The 24,794-nt window shown below is 38.6% G+C and overlaps 1 protein-coding gene across 3 annotated transcripts; it reads left to right on the plus strand.

Moving 5' to 3' along the window:
• Positions 1-177: 177 nt before the first annotated feature.
• LOC121506845 (macrophage-stimulating protein receptor-like) lies at positions 178-24,588 on the plus strand. 3 transcript variants are annotated; one of them, XM_041782799.1, is made up of 22 exons: positions 178-212; positions 305-338; positions 1,086-2,378; positions 10,247-10,423; positions 12,246-12,365; positions 12,820-12,990; positions 13,074-13,240; positions 15,300-15,429; positions 15,527-15,663; positions 15,807-15,986; positions 16,605-16,701; positions 17,137-17,367; positions 17,534-17,680; positions 19,077-19,239; positions 19,431-19,520; positions 19,949-20,158; positions 20,244-20,324; positions 20,411-20,592; positions 20,713-20,822; positions 22,449-22,614; positions 22,704-22,840; positions 23,145-24,588. In XM_041782799.1, exons 3-22 carry the CDS (start codon positions 1,170-1,172, stop codon positions 23,374-23,376), a joined length of 4,137 nt encoding a protein of 1,378 aa, XP_041638733.1. In that variant the 5' UTR covers positions 178-212; positions 305-338; positions 1,086-1,169; the 3' UTR covers positions 23,377-24,588. The 3 variants fall into 3 exon arrangements, with proteins under 3 accessions (XP_041638733.1, XP_041638735.1, XP_041638734.1); XM_041782801.1 differs by having other exon boundaries at positions 205-338; positions 19,431-19,505; XM_041782800.1 differs by having other exon boundaries at positions 205-333.
• Positions 24,589-24,794: the final 206 nt, after the last annotated feature.

Genomic DNA, 24,794 nt, shown 5'->3' on the forward strand with positions numbered 1-24,794 from the left:
TTTTGTAGGTCATAGGTAGCAGAATTTATTTTTGTCCATTTCATGTCCACTTAAAAATTCAAAACATGCGCCTTAGGAGTTTTTACCCGGGCGGCGCGCTTTTATTTTGAAGGCGAGCGTAGCTTCCTGTATTTTTCTTCTGTGAGTGTACTTGATGTATTTCAGCGTCTGTGTGTGTAAACTCTGGACCAGTGGGACCTTGGCGCTGTCAGGTGAGTGTGCGGCTGCAGGTCAGGGAGAGGAGCTTTGCCAATACGAGAATACACTCTGGTGAAAATAAAAACTTATTTTAACCTCTTTTCAGGGAAAAGCGATATTACCCAGCTTTACAAAGTAAGGTAAGACGATTTTAATATACTTTATTGTCTTTTTATGTGGAGGATGTTTAAGGCAGAGATCCATGTTAATGAATGACGGAACAGACTCATAATTCACATCCCACCAGTTTAGCCCACCTCGCTAACCAAGCTAGCTAATAAAGGTACAAATTAAAAGAATTAAAACCGTCTTAACCATACCGTTTTCACTTTATAAGGCAGTAATTGCTCCTCTCGCTTTTTTATTCTTTAATAGTATCTGACTATTGCTCAGTTGAATGTGTACACTATTGAATTAGTAGCCCCTTTATTTAAATATTTGTACTTTTGGCAGAATTGGGCAGTTAACCCTATTGTCCTGTGTATATTCTCTCATTTACTCTGGAGGCCTGAACATTTCCATAGTTGCTCCACATGTTACAGCAAGTCACGTCTCGCCCACAGTGGATCTAACTTGACTATTTCAACTGCTTATAATTTCCATTTGGCTTTATTAGTCTTTTGCCATACCATTTCTGTGAGTATGACATTTTAATTGTCTTGAAAGTATTATGTGAGAAAAGCACATTTCACCAAATGACCATACTCAGAGAGAAAACGCATGCTTGTCCTCCTACCTTAAACAAGCTAAAATGTTAACATAATCCTCCTCCACTTCATAAGTGTTACATCTCTGTTGAATCTAGGAATTAAATATATATTAAATATAGTTGTTTGCCCTCTGTATGTTAAATCTCAGCCTTGTCATACTTGCTTCTTTCTTCACAGTGCTTCACCTGTTTCTCCAGCATGTTCTCTCTGAGGAAAAGGTCTCATAGGTAGCATTCAATCACCTCGGACCGTGACGTGGAAATGGTCACCTGGGCTGCCTTGCTGACTATATGTATATGGATCCAAACACAAACTGCCTCAGGACAGCACAAATGTCCCTTTACTCCACGCACGTCAGTGGATTACACTGTAAAATACCCCCTCCCTTACTTCCAAACAGACAAACCCATACAAAACATAGCTGTGAATGGGATTTTGGATCAGACTGAGGTGTATGTTGCAAGCCAGAATGTAATAGAGGCAGTTAGTGCTTCTTTGGAGAAGATATGGGAGGTGAGAACTGGACCTGTTGGCAGTGCTGAGTGTGAAACCTGTCAGGTGTGTGACATAGATGCAGACCCAGGAGATCCAGTGGATACAGAAAATGAGGTTTTGATTATTGATTTTGCTGTTTTTCCTAATCCTTACTTATATACATGTGGAAGTACTCAACATGGGATCTGTCACTTCATGGAGGTCGGCTCCTCAAAACCTGAGCCTCAGTGTTTGTACAAATACGAGAAAAACTCTCCTTCAAACTGTCCAGACTGTGTGGCCAGTCCACTTGGCACCAAGGTGACCATTGTTGAACAGGGATTCATATCGCTCTTCTTCGTAGCAGCTTCTGTCAACAGTGATCTGGCGAACAGATATCCCCGGAAGTCAATATCAGCAATGAGGCCGCTTTCTACTGAAGACGGCTTTGAGAGGATCAACAAGGGCCTGACAGTGCTTGAGAGCATGCAGGATTCATACAGGATCAACTACATCTACAGTTTTGCCACCAAGGATTTTGTGTACTTTCTGTCCCTCCAGAGGGAAAACCCACCAAGGAGCGATACAGCTTTCCAGACTCGACTTGGACGTTTGCCAATTGCAATTCCAGAGGTGTGGATGTACAGGGAAGTGGTCCTGGAATGCAGGTATGACCCTAAACGTAGGAGAAGGAGAAGAAGTGATGTGTACAGGGATGTTGTTTACAACGGGCTGCAGGCGGCCTACTTTGGGAAAGCAGCAGCAAAGTTGGCAGAAGAGCTTGGGGTGGATGAGACGGAGGATATTCTGTACGGAGTGTTTGCAGAAGTGAACAATACAGGGCAGCCAAAAAAGAGCTCAGCCCTGTGTGCCTTCCCTTTGACTAAAGTGAACCAAGCCATTGATGCAGGTGTGGAGGCGTGCTGCAAGTCAGGGACAGAGCAGCTGTCCAGAGGTCTCTGTCACTTCCAGCCGTGTGAGAGCTGCCCACATGAAGTGAGTAACTCTGTTTTTTTTTTGTAAGGGCTGAGGAACAGAGCAAAGGTTCCTCTATGCCTAGACAGGAAGTGACCTGTCCAGACAAACATTGTGTAATGAAGTCGCATGAGAGGAGACATAGTTTATCATTAAGAGGACAGGTTTAAATTGGCTTGAGCAATACAGTGGAGTCAGAGGGAGAAAATAACTAAGGCATTTTTTTTTACCTTAAAGTAAATGGTTATTTCATTTTTCTTTGGGTGTGAGAACAACATTTTATCTTGATTAATAAGATGAAAAAAAAAGGTTTTAAAAATATTCAGAAATACTAAAAAAATACATAAAAACATAAAGTAAAAAAAAATAGTGACATAAACACAAGGAAGGTTCCTAGCTGCTGAGTTTCCTGTTGGTTAAACACAAATTTAAATCAAGACTGATCAGTCTAAAGTTAAGAAAATATTTTTTTAAAAGCACAAGTTACTGTATTTCGTAATGTCTGCAGGCAGGCCTGCCCAAAGAATTTGCTGATAAACCCAGTGAATGGGCCCTCCCTAGTTATGATGTATTTACAATGTTAATGTGTATGTGTCGGTCCAGTAGCATTGGTACAGTTCCCACCTTTTGGAAGGAAATATATGTCAAGCTCTTTTTGAGTCTGATCCTGTAATTGTTTAATCGTACCACTTTTAACACCTTTTCACAACTTGTCCACCCTTTTTTGCCACTTACAATTACGAAAGGAGGGTGGGGGGGGTTAATTCATAAATTTGCTCCTATCCTGGCTGCTGAGGGTGACATGGGTTGGATTCCTGGTTCAATAAGGAGGAAATGTGACATGATAAGACTATGGAATCGTTTTATTAATATGCCTGATAATAGGATCAATAAGAAAATTTTTCTTTGGACGAGAGTTAATAATTCTTCATGGGCTGCAGAGCTTCATGCTATTTTTGGTGAAGCTATGTTACAATATGTATATAGAAATAATTTACCATGCAGTGTTAATACAATGAGAGGGAAGTTTCTATCTAGATTTGAATATAAATGGTTAAATAATGTCTTGAAGAAACCTAAACTGAGGACATATTCAAATCAAGCATGATTATGGTACTGAATTTTATGTTCAAGCTAATTTAATGAGAAGTCAGAGATCTTTGGTTGCCCAGCTAAGAACAGGAATCCTCCCTCTGGCTCTCAGAGTTGGCCGGTTTAAAAACATCCCTGAGGAGAAGAGACTGTGTGAACTCTGTGACTTAGGTGAAGTCGAGAATGAATCTCATTTTCTTTTGTACTGTCCTTTCTATGATGATTTAAAATTACCTTTGATGACTGAAATGTCCGTAAAAAATCCTGAAATATTCTGGAGCAATGATGATGATGACAGGATGGAATGGTTGTTTACTTTTAATATTTATAAGTTGGCCTCTTTCATTGCAAAGGCCTGGAAGAAGCAGCAGGATGGTTTGTTAAACTAGTCTACTACATTATTGAGCATCTACTTTTGGTTTCTGGTCTTTCTGTAGAGATAATGGTGTCTTGTGAGCCCATTTGGGCTGGGCATATTGTTTATGCGTGGCACAATAATAAAATTTAATCAATCAATCAAAATTTTTATAATTTGAGGTGTGAATCTTAAGGCACCTCATGATTCAATTCAATTACAATTTATAGGGCAACGATGCATGTTGATGCACTTGGGCTTTTTTTTTTTACACTTTTCTGTTGTTCTTACTGAGACAAACATTATAAAAACCTTACATTGTGTTTATAAAAAAAGAAATTAATTAAACTTCCTCTATCCTCTAATGGAAAATGTGTGTAAACTGGAAATGTACGATTGCGCTGAACCAAAGGTAGCAGCATACTTTCCTTGTAACATATCTGAAATTACAAACATAAAAATGTCCTTTTTCACAGATGAACAACTGGTAATCTAAATCTTGCTGTTATGTGCTGTGTGTCAGAGTTCCACCTTTTTTTGTTCCTGCTATGCCACAATATTACATATTTAAATAATGATTGATTAGCGATTATTGGACATTTTAAATCTATTCAGAATCTTCCATCTCCACATCACGATGCAACTAAGAATCAATTTTTCTCCCACTTTTAAACCCTTTTCACCACTTGTCACCGATTTTTGCCACTTATAAGCCATTTCAACTCTTTTTTGGCCGCTTATAACATTTTAAGATTTTCCTATTTTTGGACCCTTTTATCCCGGTTTTGCTAATTATTGTCACTTTTAACCCATTTTTGCCATTTTTTTTGCAACTTTTAATCCATTTCTGTACCATATTTTTCCACTCTCTACTCACTTTAAGCCAATTTATGTAACTTTTTAGCCATTTTTGTTTTTACCTCTTTAACCAACTTTTTGGCACTTTTCACACATTAGTGCTACTTTTTCTTTAACACTTTTAAGCCCTTTTCACCACTTGTCACCCATTATCACATCTTTGCGCATTACTTAATTATTTCCCACTATAGTTGTCATAGTTTCTTTTATTTTTCTTCTGGCATCCTGACGTCTGACATTACTTTCCAGATGGTTTAGTTCAATGTGACAATCCACATTGTTATCTTTACCTAAATATAGGTAATTAACTTTTTTAGGAAAAGAGGTTTACCCTTGAAAAAGGCTATACTGTGCTACAGCATTAAGAAAAAAAGTCATTTTTGTTTCTCTGATAAGTGTGATTATTATTAGGGTTTAAAATAAACTATGGTTATCACAGCCATCCCTTAGAAAGCTCCCCCCTTTATCCCCCCTTATGAGCGGCATCGTCTGCAGGCAACCAATGAAACTTGATTCACAGAGTATAGTAGAAGTAGCAGTGCTAACACCACCAGCTTTCATTCATCCTTGCAGTTTAGCATGCACATGCCTGTGCTAAATGTAGTTATGCATCATCTAGCTGATATGCCAGTTCAACCTAACATAAGTAACACACACTTTAATCTCAGTTTTCTCCTTCAGAATACTGACGTGCCCCTTCCATGAAAGGCTATTCCTTACCATGCCTCTTTATAACCAGGCAGTAGAGCCAGCAGAGAAGGCCCATTAACCAGAGCTACAGCCAGTCTATGGCTACACCCGTAGAGATGAGAGGCTGTGTTAAAGTTTGAGCACCAGATTTGAACAGTATTGTGGGCTAATATATAAAAATGTTTAGCCATCTAGTAATTCTGGTGTTGACTAGTAAAGTTAACAGTGGCTGTTTAATTGACTAAGCACCATTTGGGAATCATCAGGGTCCTCTAGGCCCTTTGAAGGGGAGAAGTATGTATAAAAATGGTATTTGCAAAGTCAGCAGTTCCATTTTAATTCAACAAAATGAACAAGAACATCATCATCCTACCATAATTCTCTGGCCCTGATGTTGCTGGGCAGGATAATGCTTGATTTCTTGCACTGAGACTGGTTATCCCTCTACAAAATTTCAGAGTTATCCCACTTTTTTCAGCAACCCTGGTTCCGGAAGTGAAATTTGCCATTCAAAACCTTCAAAGACATTTCACAAAATCCTTATAACAACACTTTTAATGCATGAACCACAGGGCTACCTGAGTACTCACAACCATTAAACATCAACATTTGAAAACTGAGAAAAGGCAAAGAGTGCACATTTTTTAAGAGGCTGAAAGAATAACATATCCCACAATCCATGACTGCTTTTTGAACTTCTTAGCCATATCTAGCTCTTTTCTACATCTACACTTATCTTTATTGTAGTGTTCACATTTTAAATGATAATGTTGTAATGTGACCCTTGAGGACTGTGGGTATTGCAGTATTTTTGGCTGAGGTTTTTCTTGACTAGAGGTTGATATCCTACAAACTTGTCTTCCACAGGAGCATATGTCATCGCTTCACTCTAAGGTAGCTCGAGATAAATCTTGGATACTTCTGAAAATGTGGCGAATAATCAAATCAGCTGTGAAGAAAATGAGTGGGATTTTCACTTCTGGAACCACACTGTTGAGTCTTATGAAAGCTTATTTTCAAATGACAGTAAATCTTACCAATCATGGTGTCCCATTTAGTAGGTTGACTTTGTTGTCTTTGACTTTGTGACAGCTTCCAACAGCTACATCCAACCAACTCATCTTACCTACCAGACTGATCTACATCAATTTTGGTGCTTCATTAAAGTACCCTGCCACCCCAATTTAAAGGCCCAAAACATAATCTATGATTTATGTGCTTTTGTTCTACTCCAGCAGAGTATGGACTTCTTTTAATCCTTCTACTGTTTGCAGAAATGTCTCTGCTCTACTTGCATGTTCCTACCGAGGACACTGTCACACTACAACACCAAAATATGGATTTTGTTTGAGCTTCTTACATAAAGAAGTAACACTTTTTGCTTTACTTATATGGTCGCTGGACATCTTGTTAAGATATTTCTCTGAAATTTACAATATAGAGGCAGCTTTATTCACCCGCTGACCTTTAAAATGTCTTTCTCTTTTTAGTATTGCTTTAGGCAGTATTTATGTAACGACACCATGTTAAAAATATGGAATTAGCACCAGTATAGGAATAAACCCAAATAATACCCAACCTTGGTTGGCGCACCAATCAAAAGCTTGCTGAAAATAAACCAATATGGCTAACTAGCTCTCCCAAAACTGCGGATTTATATTGTTGCAGGTTTTTAATTTTTTTTTAATGAAAAGTTGGAGTCACTTTGAAAATGACTATAATCAGTAACTTTGGAATGAATTCGCAAACATTTAGCAGATCAGACAATAAGGAGAGAGAGTACCTAATAATACCTCAAGTATGTATCAATCAAATAACAGCAGTGAGAGTAAACTGATTAAAAACTAAGCAAAACTAGTTCAAGCAAGTATGACCCTAGAACAGGCCCAAAGCACCCCAGCTTTGCTAATTATACACAATAGCGGATTTCCTGTTGGAGTTAAGGTTTTGCTCTAGAGACTTTTTTGTAGATCTCCCTAAACTGAATATTCCCACCTAATTTCATAACCCTAGATAAAGATCACTTTTGGAGTTGTTCGATAGAAGCAGAATGATGAAGATGCACACATCTGCCTGGCTTCAGTGGTGACTGCTTATATTACTCATGACAATCAGATAGTACTGTATGTGGACAGGGTATTTTATCAGCTAACGGTAAAACCAAACCCTAATGCAGATACTTGGAAAAATGCAGATTATTGGTCCCAGTAATTGACCAGGCTAATAATCTGTTATCCCCCACCTCAGACTACTACTTTTGTGTGGTATTGAAACAGGTATCAGCGTCCACTATCTTTAATAATTTCATTTTCATTGACAAAAAACCTCTTGAATGTCAAAGTGAAAACAGATTTCTACTCCATAATGTCAATAAAATAAAAACATGTAATGCCAAATAAGCAACTGTATAAATATTCACCCCCTTTGAAGTGACTGACCTAATTCAACAGAGGTCCAGCCAATTGGTCCTAAAGGTTATTGAAAGGTAAGTAAGAGGATGGATACAAAAGTTACAGTGCTAGAAGGAGACTGGTAAGAGAGGCTACCAAGACACCTTTGACTGCTATGAAGGAGGTACAGGCTTCAGCAGCTGAGATGAGAGAGACTCTGCATACAACAACTGTTGGCCGGGTTCTTCACCAGTCAAAGCTTTATGGGAGAGTGACAAAGAGAAAGTCACTGTTGAAGAAAACTCATGTCAGATGTCAACTGGAGTTCACCAAAAGGCATGTGGGAGACTCTATTGTTAAGTGCAAGAAAGTTATTTGGTCAAATGAGGCCTAAATGGTGTTTTAAGGCAATCAGATAAGACTATGTTTAGCAGACACTTAACACTGCACATCACCACAAACCCACCATCCTCATGGTGAAGCGCTGTAGTGGCAGCATCATGCCGTGGGAATGCTTCTTAGGCCCTTGAAGGGTTGTAAAGGTAGAGGATAAAATTATTGTGGCAATATATAGGGAAATCTTGGTGGACAATCTTATTCAGTCTGCAAGGTAAAAAGGTAAAAAGGTGAATGTTCTGGAGTGGCCGAGTCAAAGCCCTGTCCTCAGTCCAATAGAGAATTTGTGGCAGGGCTGTTCACACCAAATTTCTGTGCAACCTGACAGAGCTTGAGGTAAAGAGAAAATGAGTAAAATTGCAGTGTCCAGATGTGCAAGTCTGGCTGAGACCTATCCACAGACTCAGTGCTGTGATTGCAGCCAAAGGTGTATCAATTAAGAGCTAACTTGAAGGGGGTGAATATTTATGCAGTCACTTATTTTACATTTTATTTAATTTATAATTCTTTGTAAAGATCTGTTTCACTTTGACATTTAAGAGGTTTATTTGTAATTTTTCTTTGTCAGAAATACCAAATCATGCTGACTATGATTGATTTATAAAATCAATTAAAGGGTAAAACATCCAAAGGGGTGAACACTTCTTTTCAGGCACTGTACATGCATTCATAAATACCCATATAAAGTTTATAGCCTTAGTTTCCACCCTTTTGAGTTCCTGTGCTCCCCACCAAAGTGCACCTTTGTCACACTTTGTTTGAACTTCAGAGCACTCCAGACTCTGTATTTTCCATAACACATAGTGTATTTTAAGAGGCACAGATCTTGACTTCTAAAATAAAGTTCTTCTGTGGAAACTCTGCCGAAGGTGTGTGAGAGAGAGCCGGGCCAGATGAGAGAACAGGGAGGGGTGGATGAGTCAGTAGTGTGACCTGCACGTTGCCACACCATCTCTCTGTTCTGTTGAGTTTCAGTCTTCCTCACAGTAAAGGGTGTTTACAGCACAGAGGATTGATTTGGATAAAAGCCTTACAGATTACACCACTTCCTGAACTATTAAATTTTCAGTCTTAACATTTCTGTGTGCTAGAAAGAAAAAGGCAGATTCTTGGTCAAATAAAAACATGCACTTCTAAAAGCAACGTGATTCGATAGAGTGTTTGGATTCAGTACTTCGCAAAATAATAAAGGTGTGGTCTTGCTTCCCTTTATGGAGTTCAAACTGTGTCCTTTGAGCTCGCACAGCCATGTGTACACCACCAGGAATGTGTGCCAAGAATCACATAGTTATAAATCCTGCTGATAAAAAGGTGGAATTTGAAGGGGAGGGGCAGTGTTGGACAGTGCCTGGCTTTAACTGTTTTATTTGTGTAGGAAACAGAGTACCAAAGATATGACGCGCAGCGGAAAGAATCACAGAGAAGGGCAATTCATAAATCATGGTTGAATTTGCCATAAAGCTGTCTTAAAAGTTAGTTAAATTCATTAATCAAAACATTTTTGGAATTGGGTGTAAATAATAGATCAGTCTGACACTCATTTAAGCTTGAAACATGAGCTGAAACATAAGTGACTGTCAAGATCAAATGACACAAAAAACAGGGCACTCAAATAGTGGGAAGTACACCAGGGCATGCTGGGGCAGGCCAGCTAAATTGCTGTGCTTAGGAATGTTTACCATACGTTAAATTTTTAACTGAATAATAACACCTTATTAGCTAAAGGAGGTCACTTGCACACATCTGCCTGCTTGTGTTTGATGTTTGTGAAAGTCCAGTTTCAGTGGCTGCAATAAAGAACAGTCACCGAGTTAGCACGCAGCGCTGAAGTCACTGGTGTTTTATGGCCTGGTTCCTCTCACAGTGTGTTACTATGACTGGAGCTGAGGCAAGGCTGGAGTACTTCCTCCCTTTAAGGATGATTTAATATTTCCCCTCTGTTTACAGCACTGTTCCTCCAGCACAAGTACATTCATGTTGTTATTAGAGTGTAAATTTGCACTGATGCTGACAGATGTAGAGACTTCAAGAAGCTATACATTGCATCATTCCTGCATTAATCAAAACATCCTTGTTTTTTCTTGTTGGTGTTTCTTCCTCTTTTGTAGAGCTCTGAAGGCAACAACACGTGCACAACCAAACCCACTCTGGTGTCGAAACCGTTCTACAGACTGGATCTTTTCAACAGGCAAATGAGAGACGTCCTTTTCACCGCTCTTTTGGTCACAACTATCGAGGATCAGACGATTGGCCACTTTGGTACCTCAGATGGCCGGATACTGCAGGTAGAAATAAAATAACAGAGGGAGATAGAGAGATTTTGTTTTATTTTTTTCCTTTTGCTTTTATTTTAGAGGACAGTGGATAGAGTTGGCCAGCAAGGGAGTGGGTAAAAACATGTGGTAAAGGAGCTGAAGGTCAGACTTTAACGCCCACTTGGAGGACTATAATCACCACATTTGGGTCATGACCTAGCCCCAAGGTCAACCAGCAACCCAGTAGAGCTGTTTTGTGGTGTACCACTGCCCTTTCACTGCTAAAACACAAATCTTAGTGAGTGTTTTTGTCTTATTGAAGTCAAAATGACCTCAGCATATTTAATGTGAGAAATGTTTGCATGACTAGTCCAGATTAATTTTTGATTTTGAGATATAACAAGTTGAAAATTAACCTCTTGAGACCCCTGCATGTATGTATGAGGACATTATATTTTGGCTTTCCAACAAGATAGTAATGAAATCTGCTATTAGAATTTTTGAGATAATTATCCAGAATTTCTATGAAAGTTTAAATTTGTTAGGAATGTTAGAGGAGTTTGCTTTAAATGTTTTAAGGCATTTTCTAAACATTTTTGGGGACATGTTTGAATATTTTGGAGTGTTTGTTTGAAGTTTTAGAGGGATTTGATGTTATATTTTGGGATTTGATTGGAAATTTTTTGGGAGGCAAATATCTTTTGACATTTTTCCAAATTGTCATGGAAATTGTATTTATTCATTTCCACACATATTGGAATACAAGGTATATTTAAAAATCCAAAAGAACTAAGAAATACATGTGAGGGTGTGGTAAAAAAAAAAAAAACAACAACGCCCAGGAGACATATAAGGTAAGATAAAAACCACCAAAGCTTACCACATGTTACACATCACATAAACATTTCAAAATTAAGTAAAATTTAAAAATAAGGAAATTGTTTGCACATTTTCCATGTTTTTTATTTTTGGAATTTATTTGTAAATTCTTGGGGAATTATTTGGAAATTTAGTGTACAATTTGCTTAGACATTTTAGGGCATTGCGTTAAATTTTGGGGAATTTTCATGGAAATTTGGTTTAATTTCAATTAAATCTTTTAGCGTTTCAGAGTGTTTGACTGAAACGTTTTAGAAATATTTTAAGGGATTTTATGGGATTTTTTCCCCTGCAATGTCTCTGAAATTGTGGGGAGTTTGTGGAGAGTTTTGTCTTTTGGAATTCTTAAGTCATTTTGAGGAAAATTTTCCAAAACCTTCAGAACTGTTAGTGGAAATTGAGTTCATACTTTGTCTTAATAAGTTCTTGTGGTCTATCATCAAAATATGACAGCACTATTTTCAGCATTTTAAAAGCATATTCTTTGTGAAAATGACTTTCTACAAGTAAAAAAATGTTTGTGTTGTTATTATCCCAAATAAGCCAGAGAAACTAAAACAATGCATTCCAAAAAGCTTGGGCCTCAGGAAGTTAAGGCAGAAAATTATATTTTTATCTTATTTCAAGAAACTTTTGTAAATTTTGCTCCCTGCATTGACAGCTAACTAGACTGATGGTAAGAAAATCAGGCCAATTTGGCTGTAATATGTTGAAATAATTTGAAATAATTTAATGCTATATTAAGTATAATGAGATATTTTTCACTTGAAATCCGACACACATGCTTAGATTTTAGTATTTGTGTTGAATCTTTATTTCAAATAGGGACCATTTCTTGTTCAATTTCGTAATAAACCAAACATCTTGGACTTACTTTTTTTTCTTTTTTTTTTATTGAAATGCCCAAAAATAGTGTCTATAGCTCCCAAAAATTAAAAAACTCAATGCTAACTCTCTTTTTCATCAATTTTAGGTGGTTCTTAGTCTGAACACGCCTACTGTTTTTGCCAACTATTCTCTTGATGGATCAGCGGTGTCCAGGAACGCAGCTGTGTACTCAGAAGATTCACTTCTCTTCATAGTGGGAAATAAGGTAAAACTTATTTGCACTGACTCCAGGCAATTTTGACTGGGTGGCGATAACAAGTGGAACATGCAGCATTTTTGTCCTTTTATAGTGCAGAAACACAAACAGTTTTATCCATCTGTGTGTTTATCACAGTCTGAAACATAAACGCTCATCCAGAATAAGGACATTGTGTATTGGGTAATTAGTCGAAAGGGGTTAAAGATGTTTTTCAAGACAGATCCAAGGGTGTGAGTCCAATCTGAGTGCCATATTGCTCCATAGTCACATCAGTGACAATGAAGCTCCAGAAAGTAAAAGTTCCAAAAGGTTTAACTGCGCTAAGAATGTGTCTAGGAAAGTTATTGTTTCCTAGAACTCTTCTAATGCTCTGTTTATTCAGCAAGGGCTAAATGTGACTACATGTCACTTAACAGCATGACCTGTGTTATTACTTAGCTCTTTGGTCTTTTGGCTCCAGATGTTTAAAGTGCCCTCTGCAGGACCAGGGTGTGCACATTTTACGACCTGCTCCAAATGTTTGAAGGCTCCACTCTTCATGAACTGTGGCTGGTGTTCGGGAATCTGCTCAAGGCAACATGAGTGTTCCTCACAGTGGAACAAAGACTCCTGTGCGCCTGTCATAACAGAGGTAGATCCGCCTGCTTAAAGATGCAACTTTAAGTTTAATTGATTCGTTGGGATGCTGATCACTATAGCTCTGTTTATCTGTAGTTTTTCCCAAAAATGGCTCCTGCTGCCGGCGAGACAGAGATGACACTGTGTGGCTTCGAGTTTCGGTCTCCTCGGCCTCCTAGCATCATCAACAGACAAACCCACAACATCACAGTGGGCTCTGGGACACCATGTCTTCTACTTCCTTGGAAGGGCAGTAGTGAACAGTGAGTAGCTTTTAGAAAACGGGGTTCATTTCAGAGCATTTAACTTTGCAAAGTCTACTATGAGCAGCTCTTAATGGAATTTTCAGTCATGTGACTCTTTTTTAATTTGTGTAATTAATTTGATTGGTAAGTCTATATGTGAAGTTTCATACTTTCATCCCTCTTGTCTTTTTCGTCTGTTAAAAAATGATCAATTTGTCTAATATTCAAATTTATTTTTAATCACAAAAAATAAGGCAAGACAGGTAAACTGAAAAAAGAGAAAGAACTAAGTAGAGTGAAATCACCCCGGGGAAGACTGCAGTCACAGCTGACAGTCAAACCTAGTAAAATTGAACACAGTAACATAAATCTGCATTCATTTTGATTTAGAATCTTCCACACTGCTAAAAATACCATGATGCAATCAGTAATTTACATGCACAGTTAAGTTGAGCTAGGGTTATACCTTGATCAGACCATTAGATTACTGTCCTTGTCCCATTATACAAGCGCTGTGGAAAAATCAGTGTCAGATTCTGCTACAGCTGGTGGCACTGTTCCCCTTTTCAGCTTGTTACTCTTGGGCTGAGTCCTGGTTGACTGTGCCAACAAGCTTGCAAACAACAAGGAAAGGAAGGAAAGTTCCTACTTAATATGCATCCATCAAATAAGAAATATGACTTAATTTTTCAGGCTGTTTGCCGTACCTGTTCAGACCTTTGTGAATATGAGGTAAAGGCAATTCTTTTTAATCACTAAGAAGTTTAGCAACAATGATAAGAAATACCTTAGCAATCATGCTAGTGACTATATTCACTCAATAATTTCCCTGGAAACAACTTCAGAATAAAAGCGCTATGAGAAAATGCAGGTAGTTTCAAGTAGGTTGTGGAAAGATCAAACTTTTACTTTGAAAGTACTTTGAAGAGACATCGCATCTATATTTTAGGCCTGTGATGTTTGACAAATTAAGCAGGATGCTTACCCAGTGCAGGGCTCTGAACTCTCTGTAACTCATAGCACGAGAGTCATTCTCCTCCCCACATTAATAAACTTCACACTTTATTAATGGCAGAAAAATTCAACTGTTTGGTTCGTTGTTCATCTAAATATGAGCATGTTTGGACACAGCACTGCCACAGCTCACACATCTGTCTGATTGTTACTCTTTCTGGGCAGGAGTGGACCAGCTGTCACACATTGACCATATTTCAAAGCGTCTGAAGTTAAGTGAACAGTTTAACCAAAATCACGCCTGCGCAGGTAGTCTACAGCTGTCCGAAAACAGGATATGGCTTATACATGGCACAGTATCCCGTTTTTTTTTTGGAGTTCCCCAGGTACCAAAACCGGGTCTCTCAAAACCAGGATACAGGCATATCCTTTTCTGAAAGTTTATACATGCACAAACAGAAACCAGGATACCCAAGTCCATGTAAGCACAATCAATGTGATGTCTGCTTTGGTAAGCATTTATGCTTTTCAACTTCCAGGTCAAAGCCTATTCCAGAGAGTTTGAAGCAATTGCAGAAAACCTAGTCCAGTCTGGGTCAGATTTAGGTGTATACATGCAAGAATAAACCATTCCCTAGCTGCATTATCAAGGTGTGTTTTTGTCCAGCTTTGAGAATTTAGATTTAGTAAGATTTCAGTCAGACTAACATACATATACAGTATATGTTTTTACAAGTTCAGTTTTATTCAGACTAATATAATTATCAATAGATGTAATGCGATGTTTAGAAAATATAAGAGGACCCATCATAATTAATTGAATGTACAACATGTTTAGGAAGTCAAACTAAAGATAAACTGTACTAACAGGCTTCTTGTTGAAAACTATAAGACCCAGGGTCTCCAAATCAATACAGACACAATGATTTTATTTTTCACTGTAATTGAAAAAGAAGTGGTTAGGAATTGCATCAGACAATAATTTGCCATTGTCATTTATTTGATGAAGAACCTTTATTTAAAAAATGAAGCTCCTCATTTCTGTCTGACAAGCTGATGGCTCACAAGAATAGCTTCATCTAAAGAATCTAGCCAAACATCCCTTATTGTGTCTTTAATGCAGGCTGGTGTGCAGGATTCAGCAAAGCAGTCCAAACGAGAATCTCACCATCACTCTGGATGTGAATGAGGGAAAAGGGAAAAGTGACTACTCCATTAAGGGCACAGCTCGGACGTCTGGCTTCTCACTTGTGGTAAGATAATCTCTTATAAGCTGTAGTAAACAATTTAAACAAGTTCTTTTCATTCTTTACATGTTGCCAAAATGATATGTCACCTCTGTGTAATCAGGAGCCGAGCGTAACAGAAATCAGTCCTGACTATGGACCCGTGTTTGGAGGAACAGCGCTGACACTGACAGGCAGATACCTTAACTCTGGGATACAGAGAGATGTCTATTTAGGCGAAAAAAAGTGTAAAAATCTAAGGTGAGAAACACAAAAGACTTTGTCTTTTACCCACTTCTCTGAAGCATGACAGAACAGTGATACGCCACAACATGCTTTTTTTCTTTTTCGAGATATGTCTTAAGTTGTTCATATTGAGTGACTGTGACGGATTCTCTTTGCAGTACTTCTAAGGAGAGTGAAACTCTGACCTCAATCACCTGCAACACAGCAGCTGTAACTGGTCAGGGGAATGTGTCTGTCAGAGTCTTCATTGACAAATATGAAATGAAGACTACAAAGACATTCTCCTACAGGAAAAACCCTGTTATAACATCTGTGCAACCTCTCTGCAGTTTCCAGAGGTAGGAGACAGACCCCATGAAGACATATCACTTTAAAAGTATCTTATGATGCATTTCCACTGAGTGGTTCAGTTTGGATATGTACAGTTTAGCATGGTTTGGTTAGCCAATGTCCATCCAGTGGGAATTCAGGCTCTTTTTTAGAGATCAGCTCAGGTTTGAGAGCTGGTCTGTTGGCCCCAAACAGCTCTTCATTTGATATCATTTTGGCTTTTTATGTCAATAACAGAAAAAAGGAAAGTGCTTCTCAAATTGGTGCTGGACTCTTCCATTCACATAAAAGAGCAGACTCCAAAGAATCGTCTCTTTCACACAGGACACATCAACGCTTACTCGTCACTGGTCATCTTGAATTGTGATTGTTATTCAATCTTACCAGTACCCCACAAAGTGTATTTGTTAAATAGCATATCCCTGCTTCCTTTAACAGAAGGATGTCATAAAGGTTTGATATATGCATTGGTTATTTTGGTCCCTTTCCCAACTTTGCAGTGGAAACCCATATAATTGCACTCTGTACTGAACCTAATTGAATTGGGCCGTTTGGTGGAAATGCAGCTTTATATTGCTTAGTCAGGGTTTGTACACGTAACATTACTTATTTGTTCTGTCATACAGTGGCTCCAAGCTGGTGATAGAAGGTCAGAATCTTGACTCTGCACATGAAACTGTGATTCAATACACTCCAAGATCATCCCATGAGCCTCTTCGACATGTGAGTTTGCCCTTTGCTCACTTGCATACATGGTATAAAACTTTGAAGACACATCATTCAAGAAAGCTGTTTAAATTTGAGTTCAGTTATGGTGTTGGTTTAGCTCAGGTGGTACAGCAGATGCCCAAATACATTGGCTGTAGTCCTCAATGATCGGGTCATGGGATTGATTCCTGTTCTTGACGCTGTTTGGTGCATGTCCTCCCTACGCTTTCCTCCCATATTTCCTGTCTCTCTTCAGCAATCCTATCCCAAATAAAGGCAAAATGCAAAAATAAATAATTGAGAAAAGGTTACATTAAAATAAAGTATTTAGCGAGGCAAGAAGAGGGCAGATTTACCCATCAATACAGATAAAGTTTTAGCCAGATATGTTTAATCCCTAGCTTTAAATGACTTTCGTAGTATTAGTGATTGTGCGTGATTTCTCTTCAGGTCTGTAGTGGAACTAAGAATGCAACGCATATGGAGTGCTGGGCCCCTGCTCTTCCTGAGGAAATGCCAGAAGACAAGTCTGACACCGGAGACATTTTTATTCACATGGATGGAAAAAGTAATATCTGGAAGAGACGTTTCGACTACCATCCTGATGTTAAAGTCATTCCCTTTGAAAGTGATGATAATTTATTACCACTAAAACCAGGAGAAACAGAAGTTTCACTGCATGTATGTTGACACTCTTTGCATTTCTTTTTAATCATACTCCTTTTTTTTTTTTAAAGTCTCCATAATTCTTGAACAGCACATTTATTGAGGCATGTGCACTCTGGATGTAAGTCTACAAAAAACTAATAACTGCTTGTCTTTTTCCCTTACTGTCATTTTATAACAGCATAGCAAACTGAATACAGTCAGCACATGCATGAAGATCATTATGACCATTGGGGGTGTGAACTGCAATGCTCAGGTTCTCTTAAATGAGCTGACATGCAGGATCCCTAAAGGTATGATTATTCCCAGCGAGGGATTGCCAGTTAAGGTGAGAGAGAATGCTTTTAAACCAACTTTAACATTTATGACGGACACAGTTCATTCATATCACCAGTCTGCACCTCACCCATAGCTCCTCTGACTCAAGGCGTACCCCAGGGTTTGATGTTTGGTCCTCTCCTTTTTATTATTTTCTTACTCCCCTTGAAAAAATCATCCCTCAGCATGGTCTCTGTTTCCACTTCTATGACGTCCAGCTTTACTTCTCAACCAATTCCATCACTACAGTAACTCCTAATTCTGACAAACTGCCTAACCACATCCATCACCAATGACACTCAAAAATATATGCCACCCAGCTTACAAAAACCCCTGAAAAACAGAGCTTGTAAACATCTATTACTCCCATGCTGTGCTGCTGGGAGTTTGTCCCACATTTTTATAACTTCTAGATTAAACTACTGCACCCTTTAAGGCTGGGGTTCCCAAGATTTTCTGCCTGCAACCCCCAGAAGACCAGGAACCCCCACTGTTCCAAAGTTTGGTTGTGGCATAGTTGAACATAGCCATGCACATTCAAGAATCATCATGTGCAGGACTTTTAAACACTGCTTTGATTTCATCATGAATCTCAACACATGACCATGTTGTTGTTTTCCACTGAACCAATTTTATGCATATATTTCTACAGAAATGCACAAAATATACAATTTAAAAATACTCTTTATTTCTTGGAAGACATCACACGATCCCCACTCAGTGTCTTGTGACCCCATAGGGGGTCCTGAACCCCCTGGAAGCCCCTGCTTTAGGGCATATCAACTAAAACCTTCAATAAACTTTGATACATCAACTGTGACCACCCTTGTCCTTCTCAGTCTCCGTCATGGCATCCAATTCAAAATTCTTGCTCCTCACACACAGAGCCCTTAATCACCGCGCCCAACAAATATTTAACACTGTAAAGACACATCCAAATTCAAATCACTACTGCAGACTCACCCTTTTAAACAAACTTTTAATGCCTGCATATACTGTTATGTGTTTTTTTTTTGGTATGCACGATATTCTCTGCATGACATCAGTATCTGCTGATGTTTACAACCAATATATTGGTTGTTAGTATTGGCCTATTTTGGCTGTAGGACCAACAGACCTATGTCTACTGAAGTCTTCTTCTTTGTTCATGAACTTTTAAGTGTGTTTGAAAAACTGAAATTTTAGGTCTAGATAACAGTTAAATGTTGGTATCAGATACTGGCAGAAATCCAAAATTGTGCATCCCTCATTGGTTTGTTGTTTCTTTACTTGTGTGTATCATTGTCTTAGAGTATTTAAAAGTGCATTATTAATAGTATATCATTATAATACTATCATGTACGCTTGTGTAGATTATATTATACCTGTAATGTTTTTACTAGATAAAGTATTTTTCACTCCTGCAGGTGTTTGTGAACGGTGAAGTCTATGACGTGGGTACAGTGGTGAACAATGATACCAACCAGGCCACTGTGATTGTGGGCATTGTACTTGGAATCCTGGCTGCTTTGGTAGTCGGTGCCTGCCTCGCATTAGTGGTGATGATTCACTTGAGGAAGAAAAAGCGAGGTGAGAAAAGGCAGCCATTAACAACTAATATAATGCCTGCCATTTGTAATTATTCATAAATAGTTATTTTAACTTATCTTCAATAATCCCGCTCTATCTTTTATCCATTTCCTGCTTTTGGCACTTACTTAACTCTATGTTTCTATATGTTTTTCTTCAGTTATTTTTGTTTGTGCTTTGTTTTCTTGTAGCTAACATAGAGAATCGATTATCAACGATGCTTTCCCGGAACCGCGGGGGGAGTGCCAATAATTCCTCCCCTTCAGGTGACTACAGAAGAAGTGAGCCATCTAAATTTTTACCAGCTACATTTCTTCTTTCTGTTTTTTTCCCTTTCCCCTTCCTTCATCCTGTAAATCTGGCTCTTTAACAGCTTCTTTAAATAATTTTTAGCAAGTAAAAAGTAGCTCAGTGTCTATATAGTATATCTCTTTGGTGAAAAAAATGCAACCAAAGTCACGTTGTAACAATACAGAGTAACATATTGGACTAAGCTTTTAAATCAAACTAGTATTATTGGTTTATGTTATTAACTGTCAGATTGACTGTATCATTGATTACGTTTAATTTTCTTACTGGAACAAATGCCTTTTTTCTTGATGGATATCATGCATGGATACAAACATTTTCTGTTTGATTATAATGTAAAGATCTGGCCATTTTAAGGACAACAGCTCAAAGGAATGTGTGTTTTTCTTGTATTTTATAGTAGATCTGTCCAGTCAAACATCGGGTTCAGGAGGAATGGCTTTTCAAGGATTATTATATGCTGCCAGCTATGATCATCTGGCCATCCCCTTAATGCCCAGAGATACGATCTCAATGGTCAGTCTGAGCTCTGACCTCCTCGAGGAGGTCAAAGACGTCCTGATCCCTGCTGACATGCTCCGAATTGAGGATAGCCAGGTCATTGGCAAAGGTAAGCCTCTTTTTCTTTTGGCCTTTACTTTCCCATTTTTTGCAGAGGGAAATATTGATGCCAACCACATTCTCCTCTCATTCAGGCCATTTTGGAACAGTTTATCACGGATACCTGATAGACAGCAACAAGCAAGAGACCCACTGTGCTGTCAAATCATTAAACAGTATGTGAATTTTATAGGTAAAAATATTCATATATGTGATTTTAGCCATTGGATTAGTATGTGTAACAGTGAATGATGATTTACAGGGATCACAGATTTGGGGGAGGTGGATCAGTTCCTCAGAGAGGGCATCATCATGAAAGGTTTTCACCACCCAAACATACTATCTCTGCTGGGCATCATGCTGCCAAAAGAAGGGCTACCTCTGGTGGTGCTACCGTACATGAAGCATGGGGACGTACGGCATTTCATCCGCTCAGAGAAAAGGGTAAATTACACAGTCATACTCACTGGAACACTTAGGTCATAAGTATTTGATCTTCTTAACTTCTGTAGTTTACTATTTGAAGCTTGCTCTGGCTCTGCTCAATAGTTTTTCCTTCCACAGAGCCCAACAGTCAAAGACCTGATTGGCTTTGGGCTTCAGGTTGCCAAAGGTATGGCGTATTTAGCCCAGAAGAAATTTGTCCACAGAGACCTGGCTGCACGGAACTGCATGTGAGTGTTAACAGTAAACACCTTAACTCTCTAAAAGAGTTAACCATCAATCTATGATATATTTAAATTATATTAGGTTTATTTAAATTATTATATTATATTGAAATCATATTATTATATTGAAATTATTATATTATATTAGGTATATTTACATTTTTTTTTTTATTTAAATGTAAAAACATGAGTAAGAGTGTGTGAAATTTCAAAGGATGATTGGACAAAGGTTCTGGTTGTCATTCAGAGTCAATCAGCCAATCAGAGGCAGTAGGCACATGCAGCCACTGTGAGTAGACTGCATAAAGTGATCTTGACAAACAGCTGCTAACGCCGTTTGCTCTCAGTGCGGCCAGTTGGTTAATCTAGCTTATGACAATCAGGAGAAGAGCGACATCTTTTTGGCCAAGAAAAAGCTTTCAGTGCAGTTCTTTGCTCATCTTTTGATAAAGAAATGCTGCCCAGTTCTTCCCCTAGTGCACATCATTGAAAGACGCTCTTATACAGATAATACTCAGCTATACATACCAGCTTATCTGTCTGACCAGGGTCTGAGGCTGAGTACCCTGAAAAATTAAACTGATGATGTGTAGAGCTGGATGTCATGCAACTTTCTGTGATTAAATGATAAAAAAAAATGACACACTAGTCATAAGGTGTCAGCACACCACAGAGAAAGTGCTGCCATCTGCTGGTTCCCTTTTTGATTATATAAGGCCTGTTGATTGTGGTCTATAGCAATTTAACATTTGAAAAACATACCACCAAACTTGTGAAATCCTGTTTTTATCACCTGAGAGACGTATCTAAAATATGATCTGAGCATGTCACTCCTATCTTATCCTCTGTAACTTTCAAAGCTCCTTATGCTCTGGCTCCCACCTTCATTTTAGACCTTTCAACCCTGCATAAGCCAGCACTTACTCTAAGATCCTTGGTCAGGGGTCTCTTATCTACCCTGGCTGAGAACTCAAGGGGACAGGGCATTTTCATTCTGGGCTACAAGGCTCTGGAACTGCCTGCCCAAAGAAATCAGATTGCTCCAGTCAGTGACATCTTTTAAATCTCCTCTTAAGACACGCTTTTATCAAAGAGCTTTTTCTAATTTAACTGCTTTATTTCTACCTGATTTTATTTGATTTTAACATGCTTGGATCATTATCACCTATATCAACTTTGCTATCTAAATTTAATTTGTTTTTTAACTGCTTTGTGGTTTTTGCTGCCTGTGAAGCACTTTGTAACTTAGTTTTTAAAAGTGCTCTATAAATAAAGATTACTATTATTATACTATTATGTTATCTGGACAATCCATCTGCTTTGCAAGGCTAATCATCTAGAAGACCAACCACAGGGGCAATGTGATGGGTGTTTTCATAATGCATGTCTGCAACTGTGCTGTAATGGCGCTCCATTGTTATTATACCTTACAATATTTATATTGATTTCACAATATTGAAATAAGTAATTTTTTTTTCCTCTTCTTCTGCATCCAACCTGTGCTTGGCAAATGTCTGCAGTTGTAGCTTATCAGTACAGATTTCCCAAAGTGTTGTAATGTGAATATAGCTGGCTCTCTGGAGCACACTTGTCATCTAAAGATCAGTGTCTGATGATGTCCTCTCTTTCCAGGCTGGATGAAACCTTCACTGTGAAGGTGGCTGATTTTGGCATGGCAAGGGACATCTACGACAAAGAGTATTACAGCATTCAAGACCACAAACGGGTGAAGTTGCCAGTGAAGTGGATGGCCATCGAAAGTCTGCAAACACAAAAGTTTACAACCAAGTCTGACGTAGTGAGTACAGTTCATCCTCCATGCTAAAATATTCTGTTCCCAAGTTTGATTTATTTATTTGATTTTTGCATTGCATCTTTCTTTTACAGTGGTCGTATGGTATATTAATGTGGGAGCTGCTAACCAGAGGTGCAAGCCCGTACCCAGATGTGGACCCGTATGACATCACGCACTATCTATTGAAGGGACGTCGGCTTCCACAGCCTCAGTTTTGCCCTGATACCCTGTAAGAATCACACATCCACCCTATATGCAGCCTATAAAGCTGTAGTAATTAGTGCGGTAAATAGATTAAATTAGAAGTAAGTGCTGTAAATAGGTTAAATTAGTTATTAGTACATTAAATAGATAAAATTAGTACGGTCAATACATAGGAAGGAAGGAATGTTCTATTTTTTTGCACTGTGTGACTGTTGAGTCTTGAGTTTCCTGTTAATTTTCAAGCAACAAATACTGTCATTCATTAGCTCTCTTATCTGCTCAAACAGATCCTACTTCTTCACTCATTTTTATATTCTTTCATCCCTCAGTTATTCCATCATGTTGGCATGTTGGGACCCGGAGCCTGAGTGCAGACCCAATTTCAGCAGCCTGGTGTCAGAAGTACAACACATCCTATCCTGTCTGGAAGGAGAACACTACATTGGTCTGAAGGTACACTACGTCAACTTGGACCAACCGAGACCTTACCCGTCCTTGACTGGATCTGCAGACGAGGCTGAGGCCTCAGATTCTGATGCGGACTCTCGTGCTGTTAGCTGAGGATCACCAGCCCCAAGACTCTATGGTACAGACACAACGGCTGCAGCAGATGAAAGGGTTTGCTGCTCATCCAAAGGACACTATGCCACTTCTAAACTCTTATGTGAGCTCAGACAGTAATGCTAAGAGGTCTCCATGCCTTTTCTGATTTTCTGATAGCTTAAGCATTTATACGGAAAGGTTGCCTGGCACTGGAGCAAATTCCCAGCTGGCATGGAGACAAATAAACATTCACACCTTCTTCAATAGTCTAATTTAATTCGTCCATGAAACTATCCTGGGCTCTAGGAGGAAGCAGAAACATCTGGAAACAACCTGCACAAGGAGAACGTGCAGGCGTCAGCCTGAAGCAGGTTTGAATTTAGAGGAAGCATCACCAATCAATAACTGCTGCCGCTGTTTGTTTGTATCAAAATAGAGACAACACGCTGGAAATGTTTGTTCAGACATCTGAAGCACAAGTGTGAATGAGACAAAATGAATGTAAAAATATGCCTTTGTTAATAGACTTGTAGAATAGGATGTAGGTTTACAAGAGACAGTGTTAGTGTTGTATAGATACATGGTATGTCTTTACACCGTTACATAAGACTTTTAGACAGGGGTCTATAATGCTGACATGTTCTCAGGGGTCACATATTGATGTTCTCATGTATTTTCTTGCTGTTTAGCAGCAGCATCTAGATGAAACCCATTCATGTAGGGCTTTAGATTGTGGTGTCAACACAAGAGGCTGTGAACATGTGTTGTAATTGCACTGGTTGCTGAATCTACTCAGATTTTGAAGCACAGATACTGAAAAGCTCTGCAGCCACTGAATTATACATGGAGCTGTCTGATCTGTTCAAAAATCAGCCTAGGCTTACAAACAAACCTAGATCCTCTCTTCAACACTAGAGGGCAGCAGATGCCTCCTCCTGAAGCGGCTGCTGCTGGTGCAGTGATGCTCTACACTACAGCAGACAGGCTGACACTAAGGTGTTACACAAACAACACGCCTATAATCATTTAAACCTCAGAGCAAACGATATCAGCATGTCAATCTCTCCAAGACGAACTGTTTTCAATTTTTTTTCCTGCCTTTAATTTAACTGATCGCCACAGCAAATCAGACAATCCCAAGATTTTCTCATTTTGGCACTGAATTTCCTTTTTTTTTTTTTTTTTTTTTTTTTTAATAGGACTGATAATGCCAGAAAAATGCAGTTTTCAGATCAACAAGATTTCCACCAGGGTTGAAAGATATTTTTATGGATTACTTGATTTTTCTTACTGCTTCATGTACTCTTTCCAACTAGACGAACATGTTTTATTTCTTTTGCACTGAAAAGAGTTTTGTACAGACAAATAATTGATTGTGAATACTTGTCTCGTAAGATTTTTAACAAATTAAAGTCTCCCTACATTTATTTTACTTG

The sequence above is a fragment of the Cheilinus undulatus genome, linkage group 3 (genome assembly GCF_018320785.1).
Source record: "Cheilinus undulatus linkage group 3, ASM1832078v1, whole genome shotgun sequence".
NCBI lineage: Eukaryota > Metazoa > Chordata > Actinopteri > Labriformes > Labridae > Cheilinus > Cheilinus undulatus.